Source organism: Littorina saxatilis, linkage group LG6 (genome assembly GCF_037325665.1).
Source record: "Littorina saxatilis isolate snail1 linkage group LG6, US_GU_Lsax_2.0, whole genome shotgun sequence".
NCBI classification, from domain to species: Eukaryota; Metazoa; Mollusca; class Gastropoda; order Littorinimorpha; family Littorinidae; genus Littorina; species Littorina saxatilis.
This window is the reverse complement of record NC_090250.1, coordinates 52281914-52308224: the sequence shown is the minus strand read 5'-3', so window position 1 is coordinate 52308224 and position 26311 is coordinate 52281914. Positions and strand designations below refer to the sequence as shown.

General features: G+C 40.6%; 1 protein-coding gene and 1 long non-coding RNA gene across 3 annotated transcripts in view; both read right to left on the bottom strand.

Moving 5' to 3' along the window:
* LOC138969507 (sodium channel and clathrin linker 1-like) overlaps positions 1-26311 on the bottom strand; it is a 47903-nt gene extending 21592 nt beyond the window's left edge. The window contains exons 1-12 of one of the 2 annotated variants that reach the window (XM_070342309.1): positions 26072-26311; positions 25020-25081; positions 24093-24136; positions 23109-23181; positions 20533-20588; positions 16712-16856; positions 15811-15882; positions 15216-15266; positions 14760-14830; positions 12217-12307; positions 11129-11220; positions 9896-9982 (exon numbers count right to left, since the gene is read on the bottom strand). In XM_070342309.1, the coding sequence (XP_070198410.1) occupies positions 9896-9982; positions 11129-11220; positions 12217-12307; positions 14760-14830; positions 15216-15266; positions 15811-15882; positions 16712-16856; positions 20533-20588; positions 23109-23181; positions 24093-24136; positions 25020-25081; positions 26072-26108 (881 nt within the window). In that variant the 5' untranslated portion in view covers positions 26109-26311. The remainder of the gene's footprint in view (positions 1-9895; positions 9983-11128; positions 11221-12216; positions 12308-14759; positions 14831-15215; positions 15267-15810; positions 15883-16711; positions 16857-20532; positions 20589-23108; positions 23182-24092; positions 24137-25019; positions 25082-26071) is intronic. The other variant, XM_070342310.1, reaches the window with a different exon arrangement.
* LOC138969506 (uncharacterized) lies at positions 3730-6638 on the bottom strand. Its single transcript, XR_011456478.1, has 4 exons — positions 6248-6638; positions 5288-5354; positions 4837-4997; positions 3730-4158 (listed from the first exon to the last, which is right to left on the bottom strand). It is a non-coding gene; the product is annotated as an uncharacterized lncRNA (long non-coding RNA).

The window sequence follows — 26311 nt, the reverse complement described above, 5'->3', positions numbered from 1 at the left end:
TGCTCTGTCTCTCCTCTGTAAAACAAAGCACTCAGTCACTTGTATGGCTTCTGTCTCTGGCTGCTCTGTCTCTCCTCTGTAAAACAAAGCACTCAGTCACTTGTTGTATGGCTTCATTCTCTCGCTGCTCTGTCTCTCCTCTGCAAAACAAAGCACTCAGTCACTTGTTGTATGGCGTCTTTCTCTGGCTGCTCTGTCTCTCCTCTGCAAAACAAAGCACTCAGTCACTTGTTGTATGGCTTCATTCTCTGGCTGCTCTGTCTCTCCTCTGTAAAACAAAGCACTCAGTCACTTGTTGTATGGCTTCTTTCTCTGGCTGCTCTGTCTCTCCTCTGTAAAACAAAGCACTCAGTCACTTGTTGTATGGCTTCTTTCTCTGGCTGCTCTGTCTCTCCTCTGTAAAACAAAGCACACAGTCACTTGTTGTATGGCTTCTTTCTCTGGCTGCTCTGTCTCTCCTCTGTAAAACAAAGCACTCAGTCACTTGTTGTATGGCTTCTTTCTCTGGCTGCTCTGTCTCTCCTCTGTAAAACAAAGCACTCAGTCACTTGTTGTATGGCTTCTTTCTCTGGCTGCTCTGTCTCTCCTCTGTAAAACAAAGCACTCAGTCACTTGTTGTATGGCTTCTTTCTCTGGCTGCTCTGTCTCTCCTCTGTAAAACAAAGCACTCAGTCACTTGTTGTATGGCTTCTTTCTCTGGCTGCTCTGTCTCTCCTCTGTAAAACAAAGCACTCAGTCACTTGTTGTATGGCTTCTTTCTCTGGCTGCTCTGTCTCTCCTCTGTAAAACAAAGCACTCAGTCACTTGTTGTATGGCTTCATTCTGTGGTTGCTCTGTCTCTCCTCTGTAAAACAAAGCACTCAGTCACTTGTTGTATGGCTTCATTCTCTGGCTGCTCTGTCTCTCCTCTGTAAAACAAACCATAATGGGTTTGCACTGTTTTTTATTAGGTATCAAAATCCCTCTTTGCATGACTTAGGCTTGGCCTCACTTCAAACTGTGATTTTGTCTTTTATTTCAGCTTGAAATGTATAAAACATGTTTCAAAACAATGTGTTGTTCTTCTTCTTTACGAATGTGCAAGTTTTATCTTTGTAGCTTTTGTGGTTATTTTGTGACGATTTTGTCAAATGACCTACTATTTACCGATCGGCCACGCGAGCCGAGCATGTTCACACGCAGGGGTCTCGCTTCTCGTGGCGTTTGGCTGCGCGGGTATTCGCTACAGGCGTGCAAATAGTATGCAAATTAGAAGTAGAGTCCTTCCTGTTTAGTTTCGTATACATAATGCCTGTGTAAAAAATATCGGGAACACTTCGAAATTTCAGATGGGAATTTCTCGATTGAAAATTCAACCGGTTACCGATAAATTCAACCCAACAAATTTATACCATCTTTTAGCCCTGACATTACTCTACAAGTGTTTAATGTTTGAAGCTTGCCTGCGGAAAACCCGCTTTGCCAAACGCGGATTTGTGAGGGGGTATAGCTTTGCTTTCAAAGCACGTGTGGTTGAAAATGGCTTCCGAAGTCGCGGGCATGTCGCTCGACTCGCCATCGGACAGAAACGAATAAATGGATGAAATTTCTGAAGATCGGTCGTCAGATGTCTTAAATAGTAAGTTTAAACAGTTGTCTGGATGAAATGAATGTTTTTTGGAAGTTTGAGGAAGTTATAAGCAAGGATTGCCATATTTTCGGAACTAGATCACGATCGATTTCTGAAGCTAAAACAAAAGTTGTGTCACTTGGATATTTTATTGTACTGAATTAAAATTCACTGCACTCCGAAGAAATGTACCTTCTAGATCAACTTCAAATGCATTCTGGCAATGGTTTCTCGACTTTTATTTGTTGGTATGTGGCTATTTTTGCGTAAAATCGTGAAATTGTAAGGTCACGTGACCTGGATGGAAATGGTGTTTTGGTTCGGATTGGGGCAACAACACGGCTGTGGTTGGTCACTTGGTGGCAGGAACAGCTCGGCAACAGTATTAGTGATGAAAGCTACTAACTAACTTTTCATTTTCTTCCAAGTTTAGTTTGATTTTTGTTTCAAAGAAGGGCCAAAGCAGTTCAACAAAAACAAAATAGTCTGTTTACTGTAACATTGACCCATTTTTTAAATTTTTTTTGTTCTTCAATGATACCGAAAACGGACCTATTTTTTGAAATAGTGTTATTTCATTCACATTGCAGATTTTATAAGTTTTTAAAGACCCAGCTCATTTTTTTACAAACTTTTAAAAACATAAAAAGGATGGTTCGCTTTTTTACATGTTTTTAAAGACCGTGGGAACCCTGGGCACAACCAACATTATACATTAAAAAAATAACTATGTTTTACGGTGTAATTTGTTCATGTGAGCTCTTTTTCTTGACCCAATTGAGTCGCCCTATGCAGCGATCAACAAAGGATAAAGGTATGCGATTGCCTAATTTGATTTTTACTGTGAGCTTGGATCATACATATGCCTCTGGACACAACAGTAGAGCTGCGCCGAAGAGAGACCCCTGCGTGTGAACATGCTCTCCCTTACCCAAATGCAGTATACTTATTTTGTACTGCAGGAGGTACAATTTTGGTACGTTTGCAGCACATTTAAGGTACGTACTGAAAATGTACCAAATTGGAACCGTGCTGAAACTATGCTGAAAAGATACCAAAAATATACCTCCAAGTACTGAAAACGTACTTCCCTTTTCAAAGTATCAACATGTACTGAAAATATACTGAATATGTGCTGTTAACATGCACACCATGAAAGTTTTAGGGCAAATGCTAGCATTTATAAATAAGAAAAACTGAGAAAAGTCAAAACAATTTGCAGTGGCAATCTTCAGCTTTTAATATCCGAAAAATAACAATGCATTCACATGAATCCATGTGTATATATATATCTATATCTATATATGCACACACACAATGCAAATTTAAAACAAATAGTGTTCAACTTTACAGAAAAATATGTATTAACTTTTACACCTGCATGCAAGCATACCACAACCATACTGCAAATGTACCACAAATATACTGCAACTGTACTGATTAATTGCTGCTTTGGAGACATACCTCACAGATACTGAAAGCATACTAATAATATACTGCCATAGAAGTTAAAGAATATACCATAAGTATACTGATTATGTACTGCTGCAGAAGTATACTAAAAGTATACTAATAATATACTTCTCTAGAGGTTTAAGAAAAATTGCCACAGAAAAAAGAATGTACTATAAGTATACTGATTATGTACTGCTGCAGAGGTATACCAAAAATGTACTAAAAGTATACCAATAATATACTTCCCCAGAGGTTTAAGAAAAATTGCCACAGAAAAAAGAATGTACCATTAGTATACTGATTATGTACTGCTGCAGAGGTATACCAAAAATGTACTAAAAGTATACCAATAATATACTTCCCCAGAGGTTTAAGAAAAATTGCCACAGAAAAAAGAATGTACCATTAGTATACTGATTATGTACTGCTGCAGAGGTATACCAAAAATGTACTAAAAGTATACCAATAATATACTTCCCCAGAGGTTTATAAAAATAGCCACAGAAAAAAGGGGGTGGGGGGGAGGGAGAGGGGGTGGGGGAGAGAGGGGGGGGGGGAGGGAGGGAGAGGGGAGGGGGGAAGGGGGTGGGGGAAGGGGGGTGGGGGGGGAGAGGGGGGATAGAAAGGAAAAAATATATGTCAGTACACAAAAAAATAACCCTCATCAAAGTGTCCATACGAACATGGGTGGAGATCACATAAAGACACCACAGACAAAATATGACTAGAACTCTCATACCAATAATAGGAGAGAAACAATTTGATGTACATACAACAGAACGTGACTAGATAAACGCATGACTAGAAATCACAAACCAATTTTAGGAGAGAAACAATTTGATGTACATACAACAGAACGTGACTAGATAAAAATATACCACAGAGAAAAAAAGAAAACAGATCTAAAAGAAAATAAAGTCTGTCCATACATCCAAACAACCATAGGTCCTGGCACATGGCACAATAATATATTACATCAGAACGTAAAAGTTACTTCGAATTCTTAGCTTTACAAATGGCTGCTGACAGCTTGCTCCGCAGCACCGTCCTAATCCTCGCCGACGAGCTGCCCTCATTGCTTGCCACGGTGTAAGCTGAAATGATATATTCAGCAGGTTCAGACAAAATTATAATTCAAATTAAAGCCTGCAAGAAAAATATTAATATCCATCCAAACCTCTGTACTTGAAGTCTTTTCTTTAACTTTACCAGCAGAATACCACTTGTGCAATTAATTAATATGAATGCATCTCTGTCTGCTTCAGATCCGGGATGTTCCCCCGAACAAGATTTTTAACTTTTTAAAAGAGATCAAGATTTTTTTTATAAGATTGTAAGTACCAGAAGTGATAGTGATTAATTTTTAGAACCTTCTTTTACAGTGATAGATCTGAATTTTTTGTTTGTTTGTTTAACGCCCAGCCGATCACGAAGGGCCATATCAGGGCGGTGCTGCTTTGACATTTAACGTGCGCCACACACAAGACAGAAGTCGCAGTATGCGAATGCTTGCAACAAAATTCACAAATGGCTAAGCAAGTCACGTGGACAACATCGAGTCATAACGGAGTGGTACCCAGGCATCAGTACTTGGCTAGTTACGCTATGTTCATTATTGATTGTCAAGGGATAAGTGAACATTTTGGATGCTTGTCATTTTGTTGTTGAGCATAGCAGCTTTTGGCTTGGCGTAGCAATGACTGCAAAATCGGAGCATGCTACGCCAAACATTGTAGCAGTTGGCAGGTATGCAGCTATCATACCTAACATACCTTGTGTAGCATAGCTGGCCATCAGCTCCCCCTCCAGCTCCCGCTGTCTTGCCTCCAGGCTAGTCAGTAGTGACCTTGGCCTGCAGGTCCTTGACCTGCTCCCTCAGTGCAGCTGCATTCGCCTTGCAGGCTTCAGTGCAGGCCAGGTTCTGTGGTTAGAACTGAAAAAAAGAATACCAATTATGCACATGTATAAATAAAAAATGTTACTAAAGCATTAACCAAAACTGTCGGCACTTAAAAAGTGAGCAGACACATCATAATTTTGTTAGGGAATAATTAAATAAATCCAAAAACAAAAAGACTGCCAACGTTCCAAAATTCAGAATCAAAATCCAAGAACGGTAGTTTGTTGTAATTTAATATATATTTGTGAATGTATTGTTTTGTCAATAACAAACGTTCCAACAAACTTACCTTTCTTGTTTTTTGATAGGGAATAATTAGTTACCTGATCTCGGCGCCTTAGCCGCTACTGTTGCACGCGGTGTTGGTGCACCATCGAGGTCATATGAAGGCTAAAACAAAAAAATCCCATAGCAACACGTGAGAACATTCAACTTTCAAGGCTTTTGAAAAAAAGACACTAGCTGCTATTAGGATCTGCTCTAAATGTCACATGCACAGAAAGGATCAGGCTTCAAGCAAAGAATGAAGCAATAAACTAACTGGCAACACTCGCTGCAAATTGAGGAATATTTTAACTTTGTTCATCTTACCACAGTCACTTCGTTGTTTAGATTTTGAGGAATATTTGTCGTGGTGGTGGTGACTGGCGACGCTGACTCTAGCGACGCCAACTGCATAGCTAATATAAATAAAACAAATATAGATTTGCTTATTTGCTACTCTTCACTGCGCACATGTATCCAGGGGATACTTGAAAAAAAACCCAGCATAGTAGTTATTATTACTTTTGTCTAATAAAGTAATACTAATAGTAAATAACTTAATATACAATTCAACATTTGATTATTTTAGTTTAACTTTGAAGAGAAACAATTAGTTAAACTTGCTAATTTTCAAATACTAAATGTATGGAAGGAAATAATTGGTTGGCAATATTACAAATGACATTAATGCAAGCACTCTTCGTGGGTGCAAGTGACTAGTGAGGCTCTATAAAGTATAAAGAATGTCCATGGCCAATGACTCATTACTAAAGTGCTCAAATTCAAACTCAAAGCTAAGTTCTGTTCTATTTCTAGTGGCACTGGTAACAGTAACTTCAGTAAGTGAAAGTTTGAAAAGAGTAAAGAATGTGTATTTCTTTGTCTTCGTGCCATACTACCACTGCAGTCCCATTATCTCATCTGACAGTGACACTGTCACTCGACTCACTGGGTCAGCACAATAGCTACACTAAAAGTTAAAATACCACTGTATCAAAACAATCAACACAATTACTTACCAACGAGAGTGAAGAGGGTTTGTGAAGAGAGTGAGTCACTCATTGCGATTCGGGTGGAGGCAAAGTGGATGTTTCATGTTTCGTTTCTGAGCCAGAGGTGTCACTGTCAGCCATGGTTAGAACTCCACGTTGTCAAAGGACCGGCTGGCTTTTCGCATGGAAGTAGTTGTGCATCTCAACATTGCAACAATATTGTAGACTTTGATCCCACACTTAGATATCCAGTTCAAAAGCTTCGTTCATGATGCATTCCTGGGAAAATATCCACTCTAGACACGCACTGTTTCAGTCATGGCAGCTTCAAAAATGGCGGTGTACTTTTGTCTCCTTTCATTTGATTGGGCGATATTTTTAGAACTAGCCACCATGCAGACAAGAGTGAAAAGTAGGTTTTGGACCAGAAATGTTTTCAAATCACTAAGGTGTTGTTGTTTTTTTAAAGTTTTTTTTTAATCACATTCTTTTGTCCAGTGGATGCAGCAACATATTTATGTTCTGCTTATTTTGAAGTTTAAACTGTGTTTTAGGTATAAAAAAAAAAGAAGAAAAATTGAACATTTTGAATAAGTTAATTTACTGTGCCGTCTTGTTAAAATAAATAATGCAGAATATTGTATACATGTGTGTTTTGACTGGTGTATTTATTCCAGTTTGAATGGTACCTGGATGTTTGGGGAAGAAGAAGGCAAACGTCTATATCATTAAGAATGTAGATGCAAATTGTAATGTCTTGCTTTAAGTTAACTGAAACATATGGTCAAATATATATATATATATATATATGCATTTGATTTACACTATCGATGACAGCTAGAGAAAATGGCTCGATGAAAGATTGAATGGCGTAGTGTTTGTCGTACATTTTCAGTACACAAAATGTTTCTAAGTCCAACTGGCACTCGCAGTATGAAAAGTAACAAAGTCGAAGCAGTACATTTGCAGTACAGGCAAAAAATGGCTAAGTTATTTTGGTATGTTTTCAGTATACATAATATTTTCTAAGTCCAAAAGAAGCACATTTTCAGTACACAAAATGTTTTGTAAGTCATATTGAAGTACTTTTTCAGCATACAAAATATTTTCTAAGTCCAACAAAAGCACATTTTCAGTACATCAAAAAGTGGTTAAGTCTAAACGAGGTATGTTTTCAGTACAATAGAGGTATGTTTTCAGTATACCACCTAACTTGGTTCAAAACTGCAGTACATTTTCAGTGTACCTAAAATGTACTGAATTTTCTTTGCAGCACATTTGAAGTACATTTGAAGTACATTTTTGGGCAGGAGGTACAAATTCAGTACATTTTCAGCTCATGTTTGGTATACCTAATTTGTGCTGATTTCTGTGGGGGCGGCTTGCGTGGCCGATCGGTAAATAGTGGGTCATTTGACAAAATCGTCACATAATAACCACAAAAGCTACAAAGATAAAACTGGCACATTCGGTAAAGAAGAAGAACAACACATTTTTTTGAAACATGTTTTATACATTTCAAGCTGAAATAAAAGACAAAATCACAGTTTGAAGTGAGGCCAACTGGCGCCAAGCCTAAGTCATGCAAAGAGGGATTTTGATGTTGTGAGCACACAAAAATGACTTTTTTCCATTTGTTTTTATTGAGTCACTTGAGAAAAAGTGACTCTATGTAATCGGTCAGTGTTAGTCTGTCCGGCCGGCCGGCCGTAGACACCACCTTAACGTTGGACTTTTCTCGGAAACTATCAAAGCGATCGGGCTCATATTTTGTTTAGTCGTGACCTCCAATGACCTCTACACTTTAACGATGGTTTCGTTGACCTTTGACCTTTTTCAAGGTCACAGGTCAGCGTCAAAGGAAAAATTAGACATTTTATATCTTTTCTCGGAAACTATCAAAGCGATCGGGCTCATATTTTGTTTAGTCGTGACCTCCAATGACCTCTACACTTTAACGATGGTTTCGTTGACCTTTGACCTTTTTCAAGGTCACAGGTCAGCGTCAAAGGAAAAATTAGACATTTTATATCTTTGACAAAGTTCATCGGATGTGATTGAAACTTTGTAGGATTATTCTTTACATCAAAGTATTTACATCTGTAGCCTTTTACGAACGTTATCAGAAAAACAAGGGAGATAACTAGCCTTTTCTGTTCGGCAACACACAACTTAACGTTGGGCTTTTCTCGGAAACTATAAAAGTGACCGGGCTCAAATTTTATGTGAACGTGACTCATTGTGTTGTGAATAGCAATTTCTTCCTGTCCATCTGATGCCTCATATAATATTCAGAACTGCGAAAGTGACTCGATCGAGCGTTTGCTCTTCTTGTTGAAGTAGCACTTTGTTTAGAATTAGAGATCTTGAAGTCCTGATCATTTCCATATAAAAATTATTGCTGTAGTTTAATTAGAAAGGAAGTTATGAATTTTTAAAGAATTATTGATGTCCGCTGGCTAAAATTGGTGTCAAATTAGTGATTATGGCTATTTGAATGACCTGGTATGAGGTCATTTCTCAAAAATGACCACTCAAAAATTTCTATGCCAACTTATATCATACCAGATCCAGGAAAATAACTGTTTCATACACCTCTCTTAATATATGTGTCATTTATGAACAGCCAAACTTCCCATATTATGCAACCGTGCAACCGGGATGCAAACGACGTTAAATTAATTATTTTAAAAATTCGTAACTTGAGCTCTACTCGACCGATTTTGATCATGTTTGCACCATTGAATTCAAAATGATGAGAGCTATGCACACAAGTGAAGATAACGGTTACATCTCAAGAAGTTAAAATCACTTTTTTTTACCTATTTTTATTCAACATTTCATTCACAGGACTATGCATCAAATTATTCATTATTTGTTCCTCAACAACTCACTAAGGGCCTAATAACAACCATGCAATGCACAACATCAAAAACAATGGTGCATGCTTCAAGATGACATCATCAGGACCAGCCACAAGCGACCCTTTATAGAAGGTGTCCTTTCATGAGGGGATACATTGCTTAACTTAACAGAGGAAATGGCAACAGTAAGTGTCTTTTATCTGGAGGTGTGCTATCATCAGAGGGCATTAGATCACAGACACAACTGTATGCCTTAGATCACAGACACAACTGTATGCGTATACCAGCTAATCAGTACATCAGTCAAGATAGACCAACCAGCTGATCAGTACATCAGTCAAGATAGACCAACCAGCTATAATCAGTACATCAGCCAAGATAGACCAACCAGCTATAATCAGTACATCAGTCAAGATAGACCAACCAGCTATAATCAGTACATCAGCCAAGATACACCAACCAGCTAATCAGTATATCAGCCAAGATAGACCAACCACCCAATCACTGCCACATCAATCAAGATAGACCAACCAGCTATAACTAGTACATCAGCCAAGATAGACCAACCAGCTATAACTAGTACATCAGCCAAGATAGACCAACCAGCTATAACTAGTACATCAGCCAAGATAGACCAACCAGCTATAACTAGTACATCAGCCAAGATAGACCAACCAGCCAATCACTGTCACATCAGTCAAGATAGACCAACCAGCTATAACTAGTACATCAGCCAAGATAGACCAACAAGTAAATGAACAAATAAAGGAACAAAGCAACCAACCAGCATCTCTTTAACACCACTACTTACAGACGGCGTGTGAGTTCTGTGACGCGAGCCTCCATCATAGATTTCTCTCTCTTCATGTCTTCAGCCTCTCTGTTGGCATTCACAGCTCTGTGGACACAAACAAGCAGATTGTCATCATAGATTTCTCTCTCTTGGCACTCACAGCTCTGTGGACAGAAACAAGCAGATTGTCATCATAGATTTCTCTCTCTTGGCACTCACAGCTCTGTGGACAGAAACAAGCAGATTGTCATCATAGATTTCTCTCTCTTGGCACTCACAGCTCTGTGGACACAAACAAGCAGATTGTCATCATAGATTTCTCTCTCTTGGCACTCACAGCTCTGTGGACAGAAACAAGCAGATTGTCATCATAGATTTCTCTCTCTTGGCACTCACAGCTCTGTGGACACAAACAAGCAGATTGTCATCATAGATTTCTCTCTCTTGGCACTCACAGCTCTGTGGACAGAAACAAGCAGATTGTCATCATAGATTTCTCTCTCTTGGCACTCACAGCTCTGTGGACACAAACAAGCAGATTGTCACGGCATGAAAACAGCCTTGTTTGTACAACAATACAAATAAATAAAATAACATCTCATTCTCTTTCTATCTCTGTTGGACTTTCCCATACCAGAAGGAAAAGTTTCATCTAGTCACACAGATAGGTACTTCACTCTGCTCTGACGGATAACTCAAATTTTAATTACGTCACTCAGTAACAGTGGTTTTCTTCTGTGTTTTTGTATTAGGCAAAAAAAAAAAAAAGGTCTGTTTACGGTATCCCGACCGACCCTATTTTTTTCGCGCGACCCTCGACTTTTTTTTTGGCATTTGGAAAAAAAAAAAAAATCTTGTTTTTTTTGCAAAATAACGTAAAAATATGTTTTTTTGGAGAGAAAAAGAAAATAAATAAAAAAAAATTAAAAATCCCGACCTACCGACTCTTTTTTTGGCCTATGTTACCGTAAACAGACCTTTTTTTTTTTTGCCTTACTTCGGCCAGCTGATAATCACCATCCTGCTCAGTTACAAATAAACACAGCACAAGCACACCTTTCTTTCTTTCTTTATTTGGTGTTTAACGTCGTTTTCAACCACGAAGGTTATATCGCGACGGACAAGCACACCCATACTGTGTATATATACCTTATGGCGCGAATACTTAGTTTTTTTTGTTTAGCCAGCCTTTAGGAGAGCTGGTGAAACAGAACTGAGACAGCTCCCTTCCAAAAAAGGGTCACGTCTTACCGCTGTCTGAGGTCTTCCATGATGCGCTGTACTTCTCCCATCTTGCTGTCCGTGATGCCTTCCTTGAAGATGTTTTCTGCTCTTTCATCATTCTGTCAAACAAACAACAACAAAACAAATAAAAACACACTCACAAATAAAAAGCATAACAAACAACAACAACAACAACAACCACAACAACAACAACAACAACACCAACACCAACAACAACAACAATGACATAGGCAATCAGGCAGCAATGCCAACATTCAACATGATAAAACTTCTGTTCTAGTTTCAGTCCTGTGCACAGTTATTCACTTCATCATCTCTTATTGTGTGTGTTCATGGTTATTATTCTCTAAAAACATGATGTTCCGTTTTGTCATAAGCATACAGTTATATGCTCCTACATGTACATACACATGCTTAAAGTGATTTTACTTCTATCTGTGCTTTTGGATGAAAGATTGGTGGTTACACAAGGGGAAGCAACTGCACAGAACACATGTCAATGGAGAGCAGGAGTGGTATTCAAGAAAATAAAGAATTTGTGGTGGTTTTAGATTCTGAGGCCGTTTTTAGCTACTACGCTTTAATTTCCAATTTTAACTGGCATTGACGAGTGCACCTCACAACATTTTTAGCTGAACGAGGTTGTTTATTTATAAACCACACGCACAAACACCCTTATCAAAGGAAATCCCCGCCACTCGACGCTTCCTACTAGTTGATATAACTTTGGTCAGCGGGGCGACCGATTGCATCAGAGCAGATGCGGACACAGCCATCCGAACATCAAAAGATTACCCGGCGGCATCATGCCGTTAGAGACTGTACAGCCGAGAGGTAGGTCCCGCAAGTTTAAAACCGTCACATGACTTTGGCGGGTCGAAACGGGGTTTCGTGAATGGCAATTAGCGCGACTTACAGAATAAACAGCGCCACCATGCGGTCAAGTGCCGCTAAAACCTTTCCCTGCATACCACCCCAGACCACCAATACATGTACATGTATTACACAAACAGACATATGATCACCAAGTGGCCCAAACCCATGCTACAAGAGGATTTGAAGATACTCCACCAGCATGACACCAGACAACATACCCTCATGGCCAGTTGTTGCTGTAGGGCATAGTTGGTTTTCTTCAGTTCCAGAATCTGTCTCTGTGAGTCTGCCAGCTCTTGCCGCACTTGCCTGTGCATAGAAATATTACAAACAGGTATAATGTCACAATCCTGCTGGTGATAAGTCTGCAAAGAAAGATTATCAGTTCAGACTTCTGACATACAATATAAAATGAGACTGTGGTGGATACAAGCCAGGATAGTTAAACTGTACCTCTTGTTTCTTTCCTATTGCTTCTCGTTCTATTTCCTGATACAAGCCAGGATAGTTAAACTGTACCTCTTGTTTCTTTCCTATTGCTTCTCGTTCTATTTCCTGATACAAGCCAGGATAGTTAAACTGTACCTCTTGTTTCTTTCCTATTGCTTCTCGTTCTATTTCCTGATACAAGCCAGGATAGTTAAACTGTACCTCTTGTTTCTTTCCTATTGCTTCTCGTTCTATTTCCTGATACAAGCCAGGATAGTTAAACTGTACCTCTTGTTTCTTTCCTATTGCTTCTCGTTCTATTTCCTGATACAAGCCAGGATAGTTAAACGTTACCTCTTGTTTCTTTCCTATTGCTTCTCGTTCTATTTCCTGATACAAGCCAGGATAGTTAAACGTTACCTCTTGTTTCTTTCCTATTGCTTCTCGTTCTATTTCCTGATACAAGCCAGGATAGTTAAACGTTACCTCTTGTTTCTTTCCTATTGATTCTCATTCTATTTTCTGATACAAGCCAGGATAGTTAAACGTTACCTCTTGTTTCTTTCCTATTGCTTCTCATTCTATTTTCTGATACAAGCCAGGATAGTTAAACGTTACCTCTTGTTTCTTTCCTATTGCTTCTCGTTCTATTTCCTGATACAAGCTAGGATAGTTAAACGTTACCTCTTGTTTCTTTCCTATTGCTTCTCGTTCTATTTCCTGATACAAGCCAGGATAGTTAAACTTTACCTCGTGTTTCTTTTCTATGGCTTCTCGTTCTATTTCCTGATACAAGCTAGGATAGTTAAACGTTACCTCTTGTTTCTTTCCTATTGCTTCTCGTTCTATTTCCTGATACAAGCCAGGATAGTTAAACTTTACCTCGTGTTTCTTTCCTATTGCTTCTCGTTCTATTTCCTGATACAAGCTAGGATAGCTCAACATTACCTCGTGTTTCTTTTCTATTGCTTCTCGTTCTATTTCCTATGTCCTTCAGTCCACTATCCTACCGATTTTCAAGGAAGGCTCAACAGCCACCAATCGATCCCCATGCGTTGAATGAAGAACTGCCTGGGCTGATTTAAATCACCAACACTACAAGCAAAAACAAGAAATTCCTCCGAGGTAGGAAAAACACCCCCGTTGGTCAAAGGGAAATAACCATTCTCACTGCCACCAACTGAGAAGGTTATTTCCCTTTGACCATTAATATGTGCCTCTATAAGTCCTTGTAGAATCTTAATCCACCAATAACTCCCTAACCCTGTGTTTGACTGGTCCCAATTTTTGTAAGGACCGTCTCAGGAATGTATAGAACCTGTTCACCAAGTTTGGTGACGATCGGTCCGTTCATTCTTGAGATCTATATGCGAACACAAACAAACAAACAAACACATCGACCGAATCCTATACACACCAATAACTCCCTAACCGTGTGTTTGACTGGTCCCAATTTTTGTAAGGACCGTCTCAGGAATGTATAGAACCTGTTCACCAAGTTTGGTGACGATCGGTCCGTTCATTCTTGAGATCTATATGCGAACACAAACAAACAAACACATGGACCGAATCCTATACACACCCCTATACCGGGGGTGTAAAAAGATGCAGCCTGCCCCAACAATGTCAACTCAAGAACGGACAGCTTTCAGGCAATCAAGACAGCTTTCAGGCAATCAAGACAGCTTTCAGGCAATCAAGACAGCTTTCAGGCAATCAAGACAGCTTTCAGGCAATCAAGACAGCTTTCAGGCAATCAAGACAGCTTTCAGGCAATCAAGACAGCTTTCAGGCAATCAAGACAGCTTTCAGGCAATCAAGGCAATAGGCGACTTGCCCAAATGGTCAGCGCCGCCAAGTCGCGCAATAAATGTGCGTTAACTTGCGTGGCCTTGCGAGATCTGCCGCAAAATGCGGGCATGTTCAGATAGCTCTGTGAGAGGTTGCGTTTCAGTCCGGACACTTCGCCTTGAAAATTGTGAATTTTTACTGTGAGCAGTGGGCTGCGGCAATGATAGCCGCAAGAATAATCCTAAAGTTCGTTCAAAGTACCCAAGCATGGCCCGTGCACAAAGTAAAGGCGATCAAGTTGGTTTTTAAATTTTTTTTAACACAAGCCAGAGAACACCAGCGCTTGTGAGAGCAAACAGTTTGACCGCAGGGAAGTGAACCTTTCTCATCTTTCGCAGCGGAAAGCTATTCAAGCGGGGTATTGTGCAAGTTGGCTATTGGAAGGAATGATGCAAAAGAGTTAACGTTTCCTCAGAATTAATCTTAAAACCAATTGCACCGTCAGTCTTTTTTTCAAAAAGTATAATAAATGAGTGTCTACCTGAGGTCTGATTGCAATGTTTCCAATTCGCTGTTGAGCACTGTTACACTTTGAGCATACTGATCCTGAATCTGAAATACAATGGAAACCAGAATTGAAAACAAAAACATACATTTCTGCAATTCAAAAAAACATCTTCAGAATGTGATATCATTTACATTGATTGAAATACTTAAGAAACAGCCCCAACAATTCTGAAGAATAGGAGAAAGCCTAAATAACAAACAGATGTGCAGAGATTTTGAGCCATCTTTTTCAGCTCAGATTTCAAGAGTAGAGCTATATACAAACTGCAGAAATATACAACAAAGTGTCAAAGAGGAATATTGCTTAGAGAGATCTATTCCAGCAATCAGCACCTGGAGCAGGGTTAAATCCTGGATACATGCCCTATTCAAATATTATGCATTATTAGTAGTAGTAGTATTATTATTAAAGGAAAGAAGCCCAACTTACATCCACAGCTTGCTTTTCAACTGATCTCCATTGATGACTGTCTTTCATGGCCTGGGAACAAATGGAAAGCATTTGTCTTGATAACAAAGCCTATTTGTCTCAATGTCTGTGTTATACACAATTAGTCTCAATTTCGGTGTAAAACACAAAACAGCTTATATACAAAGACGGTCTTCACACACCAGCGAATGAAACCAAAAAATGATGCTGGGAGATCCTCCTGCCCTTAATACAATGCTAATATTCCACACATGCACACACACACCCCCCCCCACACACACACCCACACCTGCAAGAAATCAAACACTTGTCAGCAGCAATGAACCAAGCTGAGTGCGCCAGATATAAGTACATGTAAAGTGATTGAGCTCTGTAGTAACCAAACATAAAATCAACATATTGCACGATTGACACTTAATTACTGTCAACAGTGAAGTCTGTGTGTGTACAATAGCGTGGGGGGGGGGGGGGGGGTGTACAATAGTGTGAAGTGTGTGTGTGTACAATAGCGTGAAGTGTGTGTGTGTACAATAGCGTGAAGTGTGTGTGTGTACAATAGCGTGAAGTGTGTGTGTACAAGTGTTGGCATGGTTACCTGCATCTCTGCCTCCACTCTGTCCAACTCTTGAGTGGCTTCCCTCCATCTTTCTTGACACACTTCTTTCTCCTGGAAACCCAAAAAGGAAAATGGTTTTATTCAAAAAGATGCACACACACACACTCATGCACACACACGTACACACACACTCATGCACACACACACACACACACACACACACGCACTCATGCACACACACACACACACACACACACACACACACACACACACACTGTGACACACATGCAGTCACACACACACACATGCACGCACAAACACACACACTCATGCACACACACACACACATGCAGTCACACACACATGCATGCAGACGTGCACACACACACACACACACACACACACACACACACACACACACACACACACACACATAGTGTGATTTTAGTGTTGGGCAACACTGCAGTGTGATTTTAGTGTTTGGCAACACTGCAGAGTGTGATTTTAGTGTTGGGCAACACTGCTGTGTGATTTTAGTGTTTGGCAACACTGCAGAGTGTGATTTTAGTGTCTGGCAACACTGCAGTGTGATTTTAGTGTTGGGCAACACTGCAGTGTGATTTTAGTGTTTGGCAACACTGCACATCTTTTCCATAGAACATGGGGTCAATAGACAAATTCCAGAAATAAATCTGTCCATTTTGGGGGGCTTTGGAGAGTTGCTTTTCCTAATTGAGTGGCGTGTTACACATGCTCGCATACAACAATGCAGAAACACGCCGCTCATTAGCGATCGGCATACAATGTCACAAGAGGTTTTTGACCATTTTTCTCTCCAAAGGAAAGCAACCATTTACAGCCCATAAAAACATGACAGGGTTAACGCGAACATCATTTATTTCTGAAGAAGCACTAATTACACACAGTCTTCCAAACTGACCTGCATGGCTAGGCGAAGCTGATGCTGTAGATTAGCCGCAGACGGAGAGGCCGAAGATGACAGTTGACCAGCTGATGAACTGGGAATTGACCCCCCTCCTCCATCTAGTGTTTGGTTCACAATGTCTTTGACATCTTGCCGTAGTCTAGAAGTAGATACAAAACATGCAGTTGTTATATAGTCAAGTTTTTAAACAAACAAACAAACAACCAAACAGGCATACAAACAAACCAACCGAAAAGGCCAGCCTTTAAGTTGACTTATATTGACCTTCCTCAAGCTTGAAGGTGTATACATTCCATCATGAAAAGCTCTTTTAATAGTGTACTCACTGACCAATAATACATTATCATTTGTTTCACATCTGTAAGTAGTATGACACCACATAGAAAGTACATGACTGTATAAAGAAACTTGTGTGAATAGTCAGGTGTATTACATTGTGGTGTTCTCAGGACTCAGACTTCGGTCACTGACGCATTCTTTGATTTGACCCCTTGCTCTGACCCCCTGCCTGTATGACCGCCTGACAGTTTGCACAATGTCTTCTGACCATCTGCCTGTTGACCGCCTGACAGTTTGCACAATGTCTTCTGACCATCTGCCTGTTGACCGCCTGACAGTTTGCACAATGTCTTCTGACCATCTGCCTGTTGACCGCATGACAGTTTGGACAATGTCTTCTGACCCCCTGCCTGTTGACCACATGACAGTTTGGACAATGTCTTCTGACCCTCTGCCTGTCGACCGCCTGACAGTTTGCACAATGTCTTCTGACTCTCTGCCTGTTGACCGCCTGACAGTTTGCACAATGTCTTCTGACCCTCTGCCTGTTGACCACCTGACAGTTTGGACAATGTCTTCTGACCCCCTGCCTCTTGACCACCTGACAGTTTGGTCTTCTGACCCTCTGCCTGTTGACCGCATGACAGTTTGCACAATGTCTTCTGACCATCTGCCTGTTGACCGCATGACAGTTTGGTCTTCTGACCCTCTGCCTGTTGACCGCATGACAGTTTGGACAATGTCTTCTGACCCCCTGCCTGTTGACCACATGACAGTTTGGACAATGTCTTCTGACCCTCTGCCTGTTGACCGCCTGCCGTCTGACTATGTCTTTTCCTACTAAACAGACAAAACCAGCACAATTTGGACCTTCACATAGTTTCAATCTTGGTCCAACTGACCAATAGTACTGTATTTTCATGACTACATGGCGCTTCGTTGCAAAAGACGCAACCCCAACTTTAACCATACTTTAAAGTTTAAAGTGAAAAAAATGCACACATTAGGCGCCTCCGTGTAATGGCCGCAAGTCAAAGGAAGTATACAGAGTGGAAATACGTTTTCACCCTGATGTGGGGTGAGATCAAAGAGGCTGCATTCTCAAAGCTGTTTGGCCTTGTGACACTCTTCTGAGACCAGCTGCCTGCCCTAGTTTACAGACACCGACCTTCTGACCCCTGGTCAATGACCTAGTTTTAACTATGGCACCCAGGCCTATGATGTCTGAGAGCAAACTGTGTCCATGTCATAGAAGCAGAAACATGCATATCATCACGAAAGAGGGACTGTTCTCTTTCTTTGAATAGCACTGTGGGTATCTGTACTCACTTTTTGCCATGAAGGTGATACCGGTCAAAAGGGGTAAAAATTGAGGAAAAAAATTGCGTCTTCTAGTCCCAAAAGTACAGTAATAGTCCTGTGAGTGAGATAACCATACTGATTCCATTACCTGTCCTGAAAGTACAGTAATAGTCCTGTGAGTGAGATAATCATACTGATTCCATTACCTGTCCTGAAAGTACAGTAACAGTCCTGTGAGTGAGCAGGGATGTCGTTAGGCGTCGGACATGGGACATAGACCGATTAAAAGGCTCAAATGTCCGATTCACTTAACCGCACAGCGGTCAGATGTCTTATCATTTTCAACTGAGCGCGGTCATTGTCCGATAAGAACTCCATTCCTTCGGACAGCGCGTTATTTGATAATTTTCCTTTCATAATAAAAATCTTCAAAAAGTGACCGAGCGCTCTCGCGTACAGGTGCACTGAAGTTGTGCAGTGCAGATCTTGCGTTTTCCGAACCGTTTGCGGTATGAGCTGTTTGCGTACACCCATCTTCTGACAGCACACTAAAGTTAGGAGTACGGGAGACAACTTCAACTGACCAAGGCTCGCGTATGCTTTAATTTGCTTTCGGTTAGAGTTGAAGCGCAGGGCACTGAATTATGCCACTGAAAAAAGCTAAAGCCTGCCAAACAAACAAAAAAGCTGAACACGTTTGGCGTTTCAACGGCATCGTGTGCTACATTAGGGCCAAAAAGAACATGGGAAAACACGGCTAGCAATCTTCTTCTTCTTCTTCTTGGCGTTCGCAGAGGTTACACGATCAGTCCAGCACTGGTGATAAATGTTGTCGTTTTCTCCAACTCCTGTCGACTGCCATATAATTCCAGAAAATGACAGCGCCAATGATAGTGCCACCGCTGAAACCTCCACAATCACGGAAAGTAAAGTTTCGTGACTTGAAGATGTACGTGTCGGTACAACAGGACATTCGCACAGACGGTCTTTTAATAAGGTTAACTATTCATGTTGACCCTGTTTAGTACTAGTTGGTTAGAATTCGACAGCAAAGAGACAATCTATTATAGGTACCGTACTTTCCGGGTCATAAGGCGCGACTTTTTTCCTCGAGTTCGACCCCTGCGTCTTGTATAACGAAGCGTCTAATCCGTGTATGAAATACGAAAAAAATCAAAGAGACCGCCTGAGTACCAGTCAAACAACTTGTGATAATGCATGTTTCAGCTACTAGGTACTGCCCTGGCCAAGTTTCCTCGAGCTCTCAAGCCACCCAGCTATCACAATGCCTGCCTTTGATCTGGCCGCACAGACAAAGCACACATAATTATTTCCACTCTGTTAAACTCGGTCACTGACCGGTCACTGAGCCGGTGCAGGAAGTATTTCCTCTCTCAGATATGACAGGGGAACCACCTCTCATGGCAAAAACTGGGTCATTGACCCCTGGGAAGAAGGTCGTGTCTATAAACAAGGCCACCCAGCTATCACAATGTCTTTGATCTCGCCGCACACACAGAGTTCGACTCTGTTAAACTCGGTCACTGACCGGTCACTGACCCCGAAGCAGGAAGTGTTTCCTCTCTCAGATATGACAGGAACCACCTCTCATGGCAAAAACTGGGTCATTGACCCCTAGGAAGAAGGTCGTGTCTATAAACAATGGACCTGGCTTTGATCTCGCCGGCTTATTTTCATTCTTCGACTACCGGTATACTTTTTCAATTTTGGTGCGCCCTATCGGCCCCCTGCGTCCAATGGGTGACTGGATTACAATTTTTTTTTTAAAGAAGGGGGTGCGTCTTAGATAACGAAGCGCCTTGTCACCCGGAAAGTACGGTAAACTGTTTTGTCGAATATGTCAAGAAAAAGCTCTGTCAGGAAATCATGCAGTTTGTGTGCCAATCAAAGTAAGAGTGCTGAAGTTTTTGGTTGCTTTTTAGTTTGTTTGTTTCTTTTTTGTGTGTGTCCTGTTTGAAACAAAAGTGATAAAACAATATACGCACACAATGTTGGTGCATATATTGATATGTGTGTGTGTGTGTGTGTGTGTGTGTGTGTGTGTGTGTGTGTGTGATCATGATTTTGTGTTTTGCACAAAATTATAATGTCCTATTAAAATGTCTGAAAGCAGTCAAATGTCCTATTAATGACGAAGAGCTCAGAACATTTGTCCTATTGGTATGAATTTGTGGCAACATCCCTGAGTGAGATAACCATACTGATTCCATTACCTGTCATTTTCTGACAGCAGTTCCCCCAGCTGCTGTCGAAAGTCCAGAACTTGATTCTAAACAGGAGAAAGTAAAGCTTATTAAAACTTGATTGCAAATAGGAAAAAATAAAAGCTCATTAGAACTTGATTTTAAATAGGAGAAGTAAAACTCATATATAAGAACCTCAAATATCACCATGTCAGGCACTTAATTGCATAATATCATATTCCACTCTGACCCCTCTTTGCTTAACCAGGTACATCACTGTATAATACTATAATATATTCCACTCTGACCCCTCTTTGCATAACCAGGTACATCACTGTATAATACTATAATATATTCCACTCTGACCCGTCTTTGCTTAACCAGGTACATCACTGTATAATACTATAATATATTCCACTCTGACCCCTCTTTGCATAACCAGGTACAACACTGTATAATACTATAATATATTCCACTCTGACCCCTCTTTGCATAACCAGGTACATCACTGTATAATATTATAATATATTCCACTCTGACCCCTCTTTGCATAACCAGGTACAACACTGTATAATACTATAATATATTCCACTCTGACCCCTCTTTGCATAACCAGGTACATCACTGTATAATACTATAATATATTCCACTCTGACCCCTCTTTGCATAACCAGGTACAACACTGTATAATACTATAATATATTCCACTCAGACCCCTCTTTGCATAACCAGGTACAACACTGTATAATACTATAATATATTCCACTCAGACCCCTCTTTGCTTAACCAGGTACATCACTGTATAATACTATAATATATTCCACTCAGACCCCTCTTTGCATAACCAGGTACAACACTGTATAATACTATAATATATTCCACTCAGACCCCTCTTTGCATAACCAGGTACATCACTGTATAAGACTATAATATATTCCACTCAGACCCCTCTTTGCATAACCAGGTACAACACTGTATAATACTATAATATATTCCACTCAGACCCCTCTTTGCATAACCAAGTACATCACTGTATAATACTATAATATATTCCACTCAGACCCCTCTTTGCATAACCAGGTACATCACTGTATAATACTATAATATATTCCTCTCAGACCCCTCTTTGCATAACCAGGTACAACACTGTATAATACTATAATATATTCCACTCAGACCCCTCTTTGCATAACCAGGTACAACACTGTATAATACTATAATATATTCCACTCAGACCCCTCTTTGCATAACCAGGTACATCACTGTATAATACTATAATATATTCCACTCAGACCCCTCTTTGCATAACCAGGAACATCACTGTATAATCTATATCTATCTATATATATATATATATATATATACGACTTGTGTCTGTCTGTCTGTCTGTGTGTGTGTGTGTGTGTCCGCGATGCCAAGCCAAAGTTCTCGGTGGATCTTTTTCAAATTTGGAGACCGTATTCAGCTACACCCCGGACACAACCTCATCGATGAGATATTTCAACACGTGCTCTCAGCGCGCAGCACATTAAACCGATTTTGGTTTTTCTCTGTTTTTCTCTGGATCCATTCCCAGTAACTCTTCCTTATCTTCCCCGGTGTTTTCAGCGTTTATCTCCCTTCCTTCGTGTGGCGTCAATCCATATTCCCGTTACTACGTTACTATTTTTAGAATGTCACGATTGCACCCGTAAGTTGTCCTTACTGTAAAAGTAAAAAAGGTTGAATCAATTTATAGCCACGCAAAAAATACACTGTCATCTATCTCTATATATTTATAGATAGATATACATATATATATATACGGCTTCTCTGTGTGTGTGTGTGTGTGTGGGCAACACCTGTGGATTGTAGAGTTCTGTTTGTGATGTGGTCTAGCGGCTTTGGTGTGTCTGTATGTTCAGGCCTTCCTTCGAGAAGCCATAACAGTTATTCTCAATCCCGTTTGAGTGGACTTCGCCTTCAAAGGTGATTGTGGTGTTTTGGCACTCGGTTACATTTGGCGTCGTCGACAGCGATGGGACTCGACATGAAATGTTCAGGCCACTGAATCATTTTTGTGCTGTTCCCATTCCACCTGGGAGGGACCTAAGTTCATTCAAAGAGGGTCGAGTGTGACAGGGAGACTACCGTCGCCCTTCACAGCAGACTCTGCAGAGTTGTTCGCCTTAGAAGTTGTGGGCTTTCCTTGCATGTACCCATGAATTGTCCTCACTGTAAAAGTGCAAAGGTCAAATCTATTTATCGAAAAAATCCACTGTCATCTATCTCTATATATTTATATATATATAGATAGATATATATACGGCTTCTGTGTCTGTGTCTATGTGTGTGTGTGTGTGTGTGTGGAGGCAACACCTGTGGATTGTAGAGTTCTGTTTGTGATGGGGTCTGGCGGCTTTTGTCTGTCTGTATGTTCTGGCATTTGAGAAGCCATAACAGATAATATAGGGCTAAGAAATAAGCTCTAAAATTCTCAATCCCGTTTGACAGGACTTCGCCTTCAAAGGTGATTGTGGTGAACCGCCACGCTGTCTGTCTCTGTCTCGCGATTCACCCCGGCGAAGCCGGGTATTCCTCTAGTACTATAATATCATTTCATTCACTTTGTAGTGGTCAGCCTCTGTCTGCAGCTGCTGCAGAGTCGCGTCATACTCTTGCATCAGTGGCGACACCAGCCTGAAAACAACCACACTATATCACGTCATACTCTTGCATCAGTGGCAACACCAGCCTGAAAACAACCACACTATATCAACTCATAGGCAGGGGAAACAATCGGTCTACACTCACACACCTGGTATACACTGCAAGTGTATATTAATGTATAATATGTGTATGTATAGCGAAAGATTAATGACCATGAAACTATTGACAGAAACTCAGTGGTTCACAAAGGTATTTTCAAACACAATTATGGTGATTAGTGAGGGGGCAGAAGAGGGGAGAGAAAGGGGAAATGCCAAACAGTCTTGACCTTCGCCGCGGTTCCTGGGTCGTTAATCACCCAGAGCCTCCCGCGGTTCCTGGGTCGTTAATCACCCAGAGCCTCCCGCGGTTCCTGGGTCGTTAATCACCCAGAGCCTCCCGCGGTTCCTGGGTCGTTAATCACCCAGAGCCTCACAAGTGTCTGTATCTCTAAAACTATTGGGAATTTTTGATTGAGACTTCATGTAATCCTCAAACACCATCCAAGAACCTTCCTATCAACAATTTTTAAAGGATGATCTTTGTAAACAAACAAATAAACAATGACGTCATTTGAACTACACAGTCCGGATGTTGTGGGTCGTGAACGGCCCATATGTATATGGAATTAGAGTAGACATTTTACTGTTCTTATCCCTATTCGGATGGTGTGGGTCATGTACGACCCATACTCTGCAAAGAGGCGTTAACAGAGTTTATCACTATTTGGATGGCGTCGGTCGTGTACGACCTATACTTTTTGCATTGAATCCTTCTTTACAAAGTACGGGTCGTACGCGACCCACATCATCCGGACTGTGTAGTCCAAAGCATGATACGGTGAAGGTTGATATGTGAACCTGTTGCTCTTTTCTGAGGAATATAAAGGTAACAAAACTCACTCTTTCTCTGTCAGCCATGGTCTGTGACTTGTGTCTACGTCATCCTGGACAAATCAAATACAGGACTGTGAGTTACACCCATGTCACGTGAATCAAATGCCATCCTGGACAAATCAAACACTTGACAGTTACGCCTATATCTTGTGAATCAAATGGACACAACAAACATTTGACAGTTACGCCTATGTCACATGAATCATTGTTATTATTATTATTACAAATCAAACACTTGACAGTTGCCCTATATATCATGTGAATCAAATGTCACAACACACAAACAATTAAGCCAATAAGAAATCACTAGCTACGTACTCTTCTCATGCCTTTGTTGAACACAATATCACTGTGAAGACATTCACACACGTACAACTCATACAACACATAATTCACACAATAGGGATTGTCAAGGTTGAGCATTACATTTACATGATCACATTAGATCACTGTAAAGACATTTACACACAACACATAATTCACACAATAGGGATTGTCAAGGTTGCATTACATGATCACATTTAACTATATTAGTGAGATGATTGAGATAGTAAAACGTTACCTCAAAGAGTCAAACAACCAAAGCACGCACATGGTACAGGGGTACGTTCAGATGGACAGGCAGACCGACAGACCGACAGACAGACAGACAGACCGACATGTTTACAATCACAAAGAGGACAAAATAAATAAACAGATGCAAAACATTATCACACATTTATCTATTACATTATAGTTAAAGCAACCAAAAAATTTGGCAATTTATACCTTGCAAAAAAGTTACTGACCACTGAATCAGGCTACTTGGTTGAGTTGCATGATCAAGACATTAGCTTATGGACACACACACACACTCTGTTGCACACCTGCTAACGATAGTTTATGGAGACGCACACACTGTTGCACACGCGCTAATGATACATGTATACAAACCTCTTGCAATGGCAGTGAGTATTGTTCCTGGTATTTTCCAAGTAAGGCATTGAGTCTTTCCACTGGAGAAAAAAAAACACACAAAATAATTATAAATTAAGTAGAAGTGAAATGCCAATTAAGGCACTGCATACCCCCAGCCAAGGTCAAATCGGCTAGCTCTCTCTCTCTGTGTCTCACCCCAATTAGTCACACACACACACACACTTACACAAGGACTCACACAAATCTCATACACACAAAACACATGCGCATACCCACATAGACAGAAGGACACACACATCCATGCAAACAAATGTATACACACACACACACACACACACACACACACACACACTCACACAAATCTCATACACACAAAACAGATTGACGTCATCTTCTTGCGCGAGCTAGATCCATAGAGTAGACTTGGAAACTACGGAATTTCTCCCCGCCTTTGGTGGCATTTGCTAAAAAATCGAATCTGTAGAGAACACCCACTGTATTTAAGTTAGTATGTTACCAAAGTTTGGCGAACTTCTGTCCCCAACTGTAGTCACAGTTTGGCAACAACTAATGCTTCTTTAAATTATGTATATTATTGGGAAGATAATTTTTCAAGTGGATCTCAGTATGTGTTCGTGGGATACCTCTAGCTTACCTGGGATTACTAGCCATAGGGAATTTTAGAGAGAAAATTAGGGAGAGAGAGAGAAAAACAGAAATAGAGAGGCAGGCAGAAACAGACACACGGAGAGGAAAAGAGAGAGAAAGAAAAGGAGAGGGGGGGGAGGAGGGAGAGAAGAACAAAGCATGGTTGTGTCCCTTGAACAATTAACCGTGGGTTTGTCTTCGTTTAAATTCTTTGTCTTTGAGCTTGCTCCGAAGACCAAAAATGACATATTGGCCAACAGATAAACCTGCAGTTTTTGAAACGTGATCATCACAGGCACTTGTTCAAATGAGGAATTATTTAGATGGGTGGCGGGTATCGCTCCATGCAAGTTTCAACTGGCATTCTCAAATCTCACTGACAAAGTCAATCTCAAATGACAATAATGCTTCCGACTTACCTTGATCCCTGAGAAAGTCAACTTCATCTGAAGACATTGTGGCAGTGATAGAGCTTCACAACATCGAAGCTAAAGACTACAGCATCAAGAATTACAGAAATAATGGAAATAGTAAGCTGCAATCAGCATCACCAAGTTAAATTTTGTTTACACTCTGAAGCTAACTCGTTCATGCCAAATGGAGATCCAGACCGTTTACAGATGCAGCAGTACAAGAACAGTCACGGGATCCGACAGTCA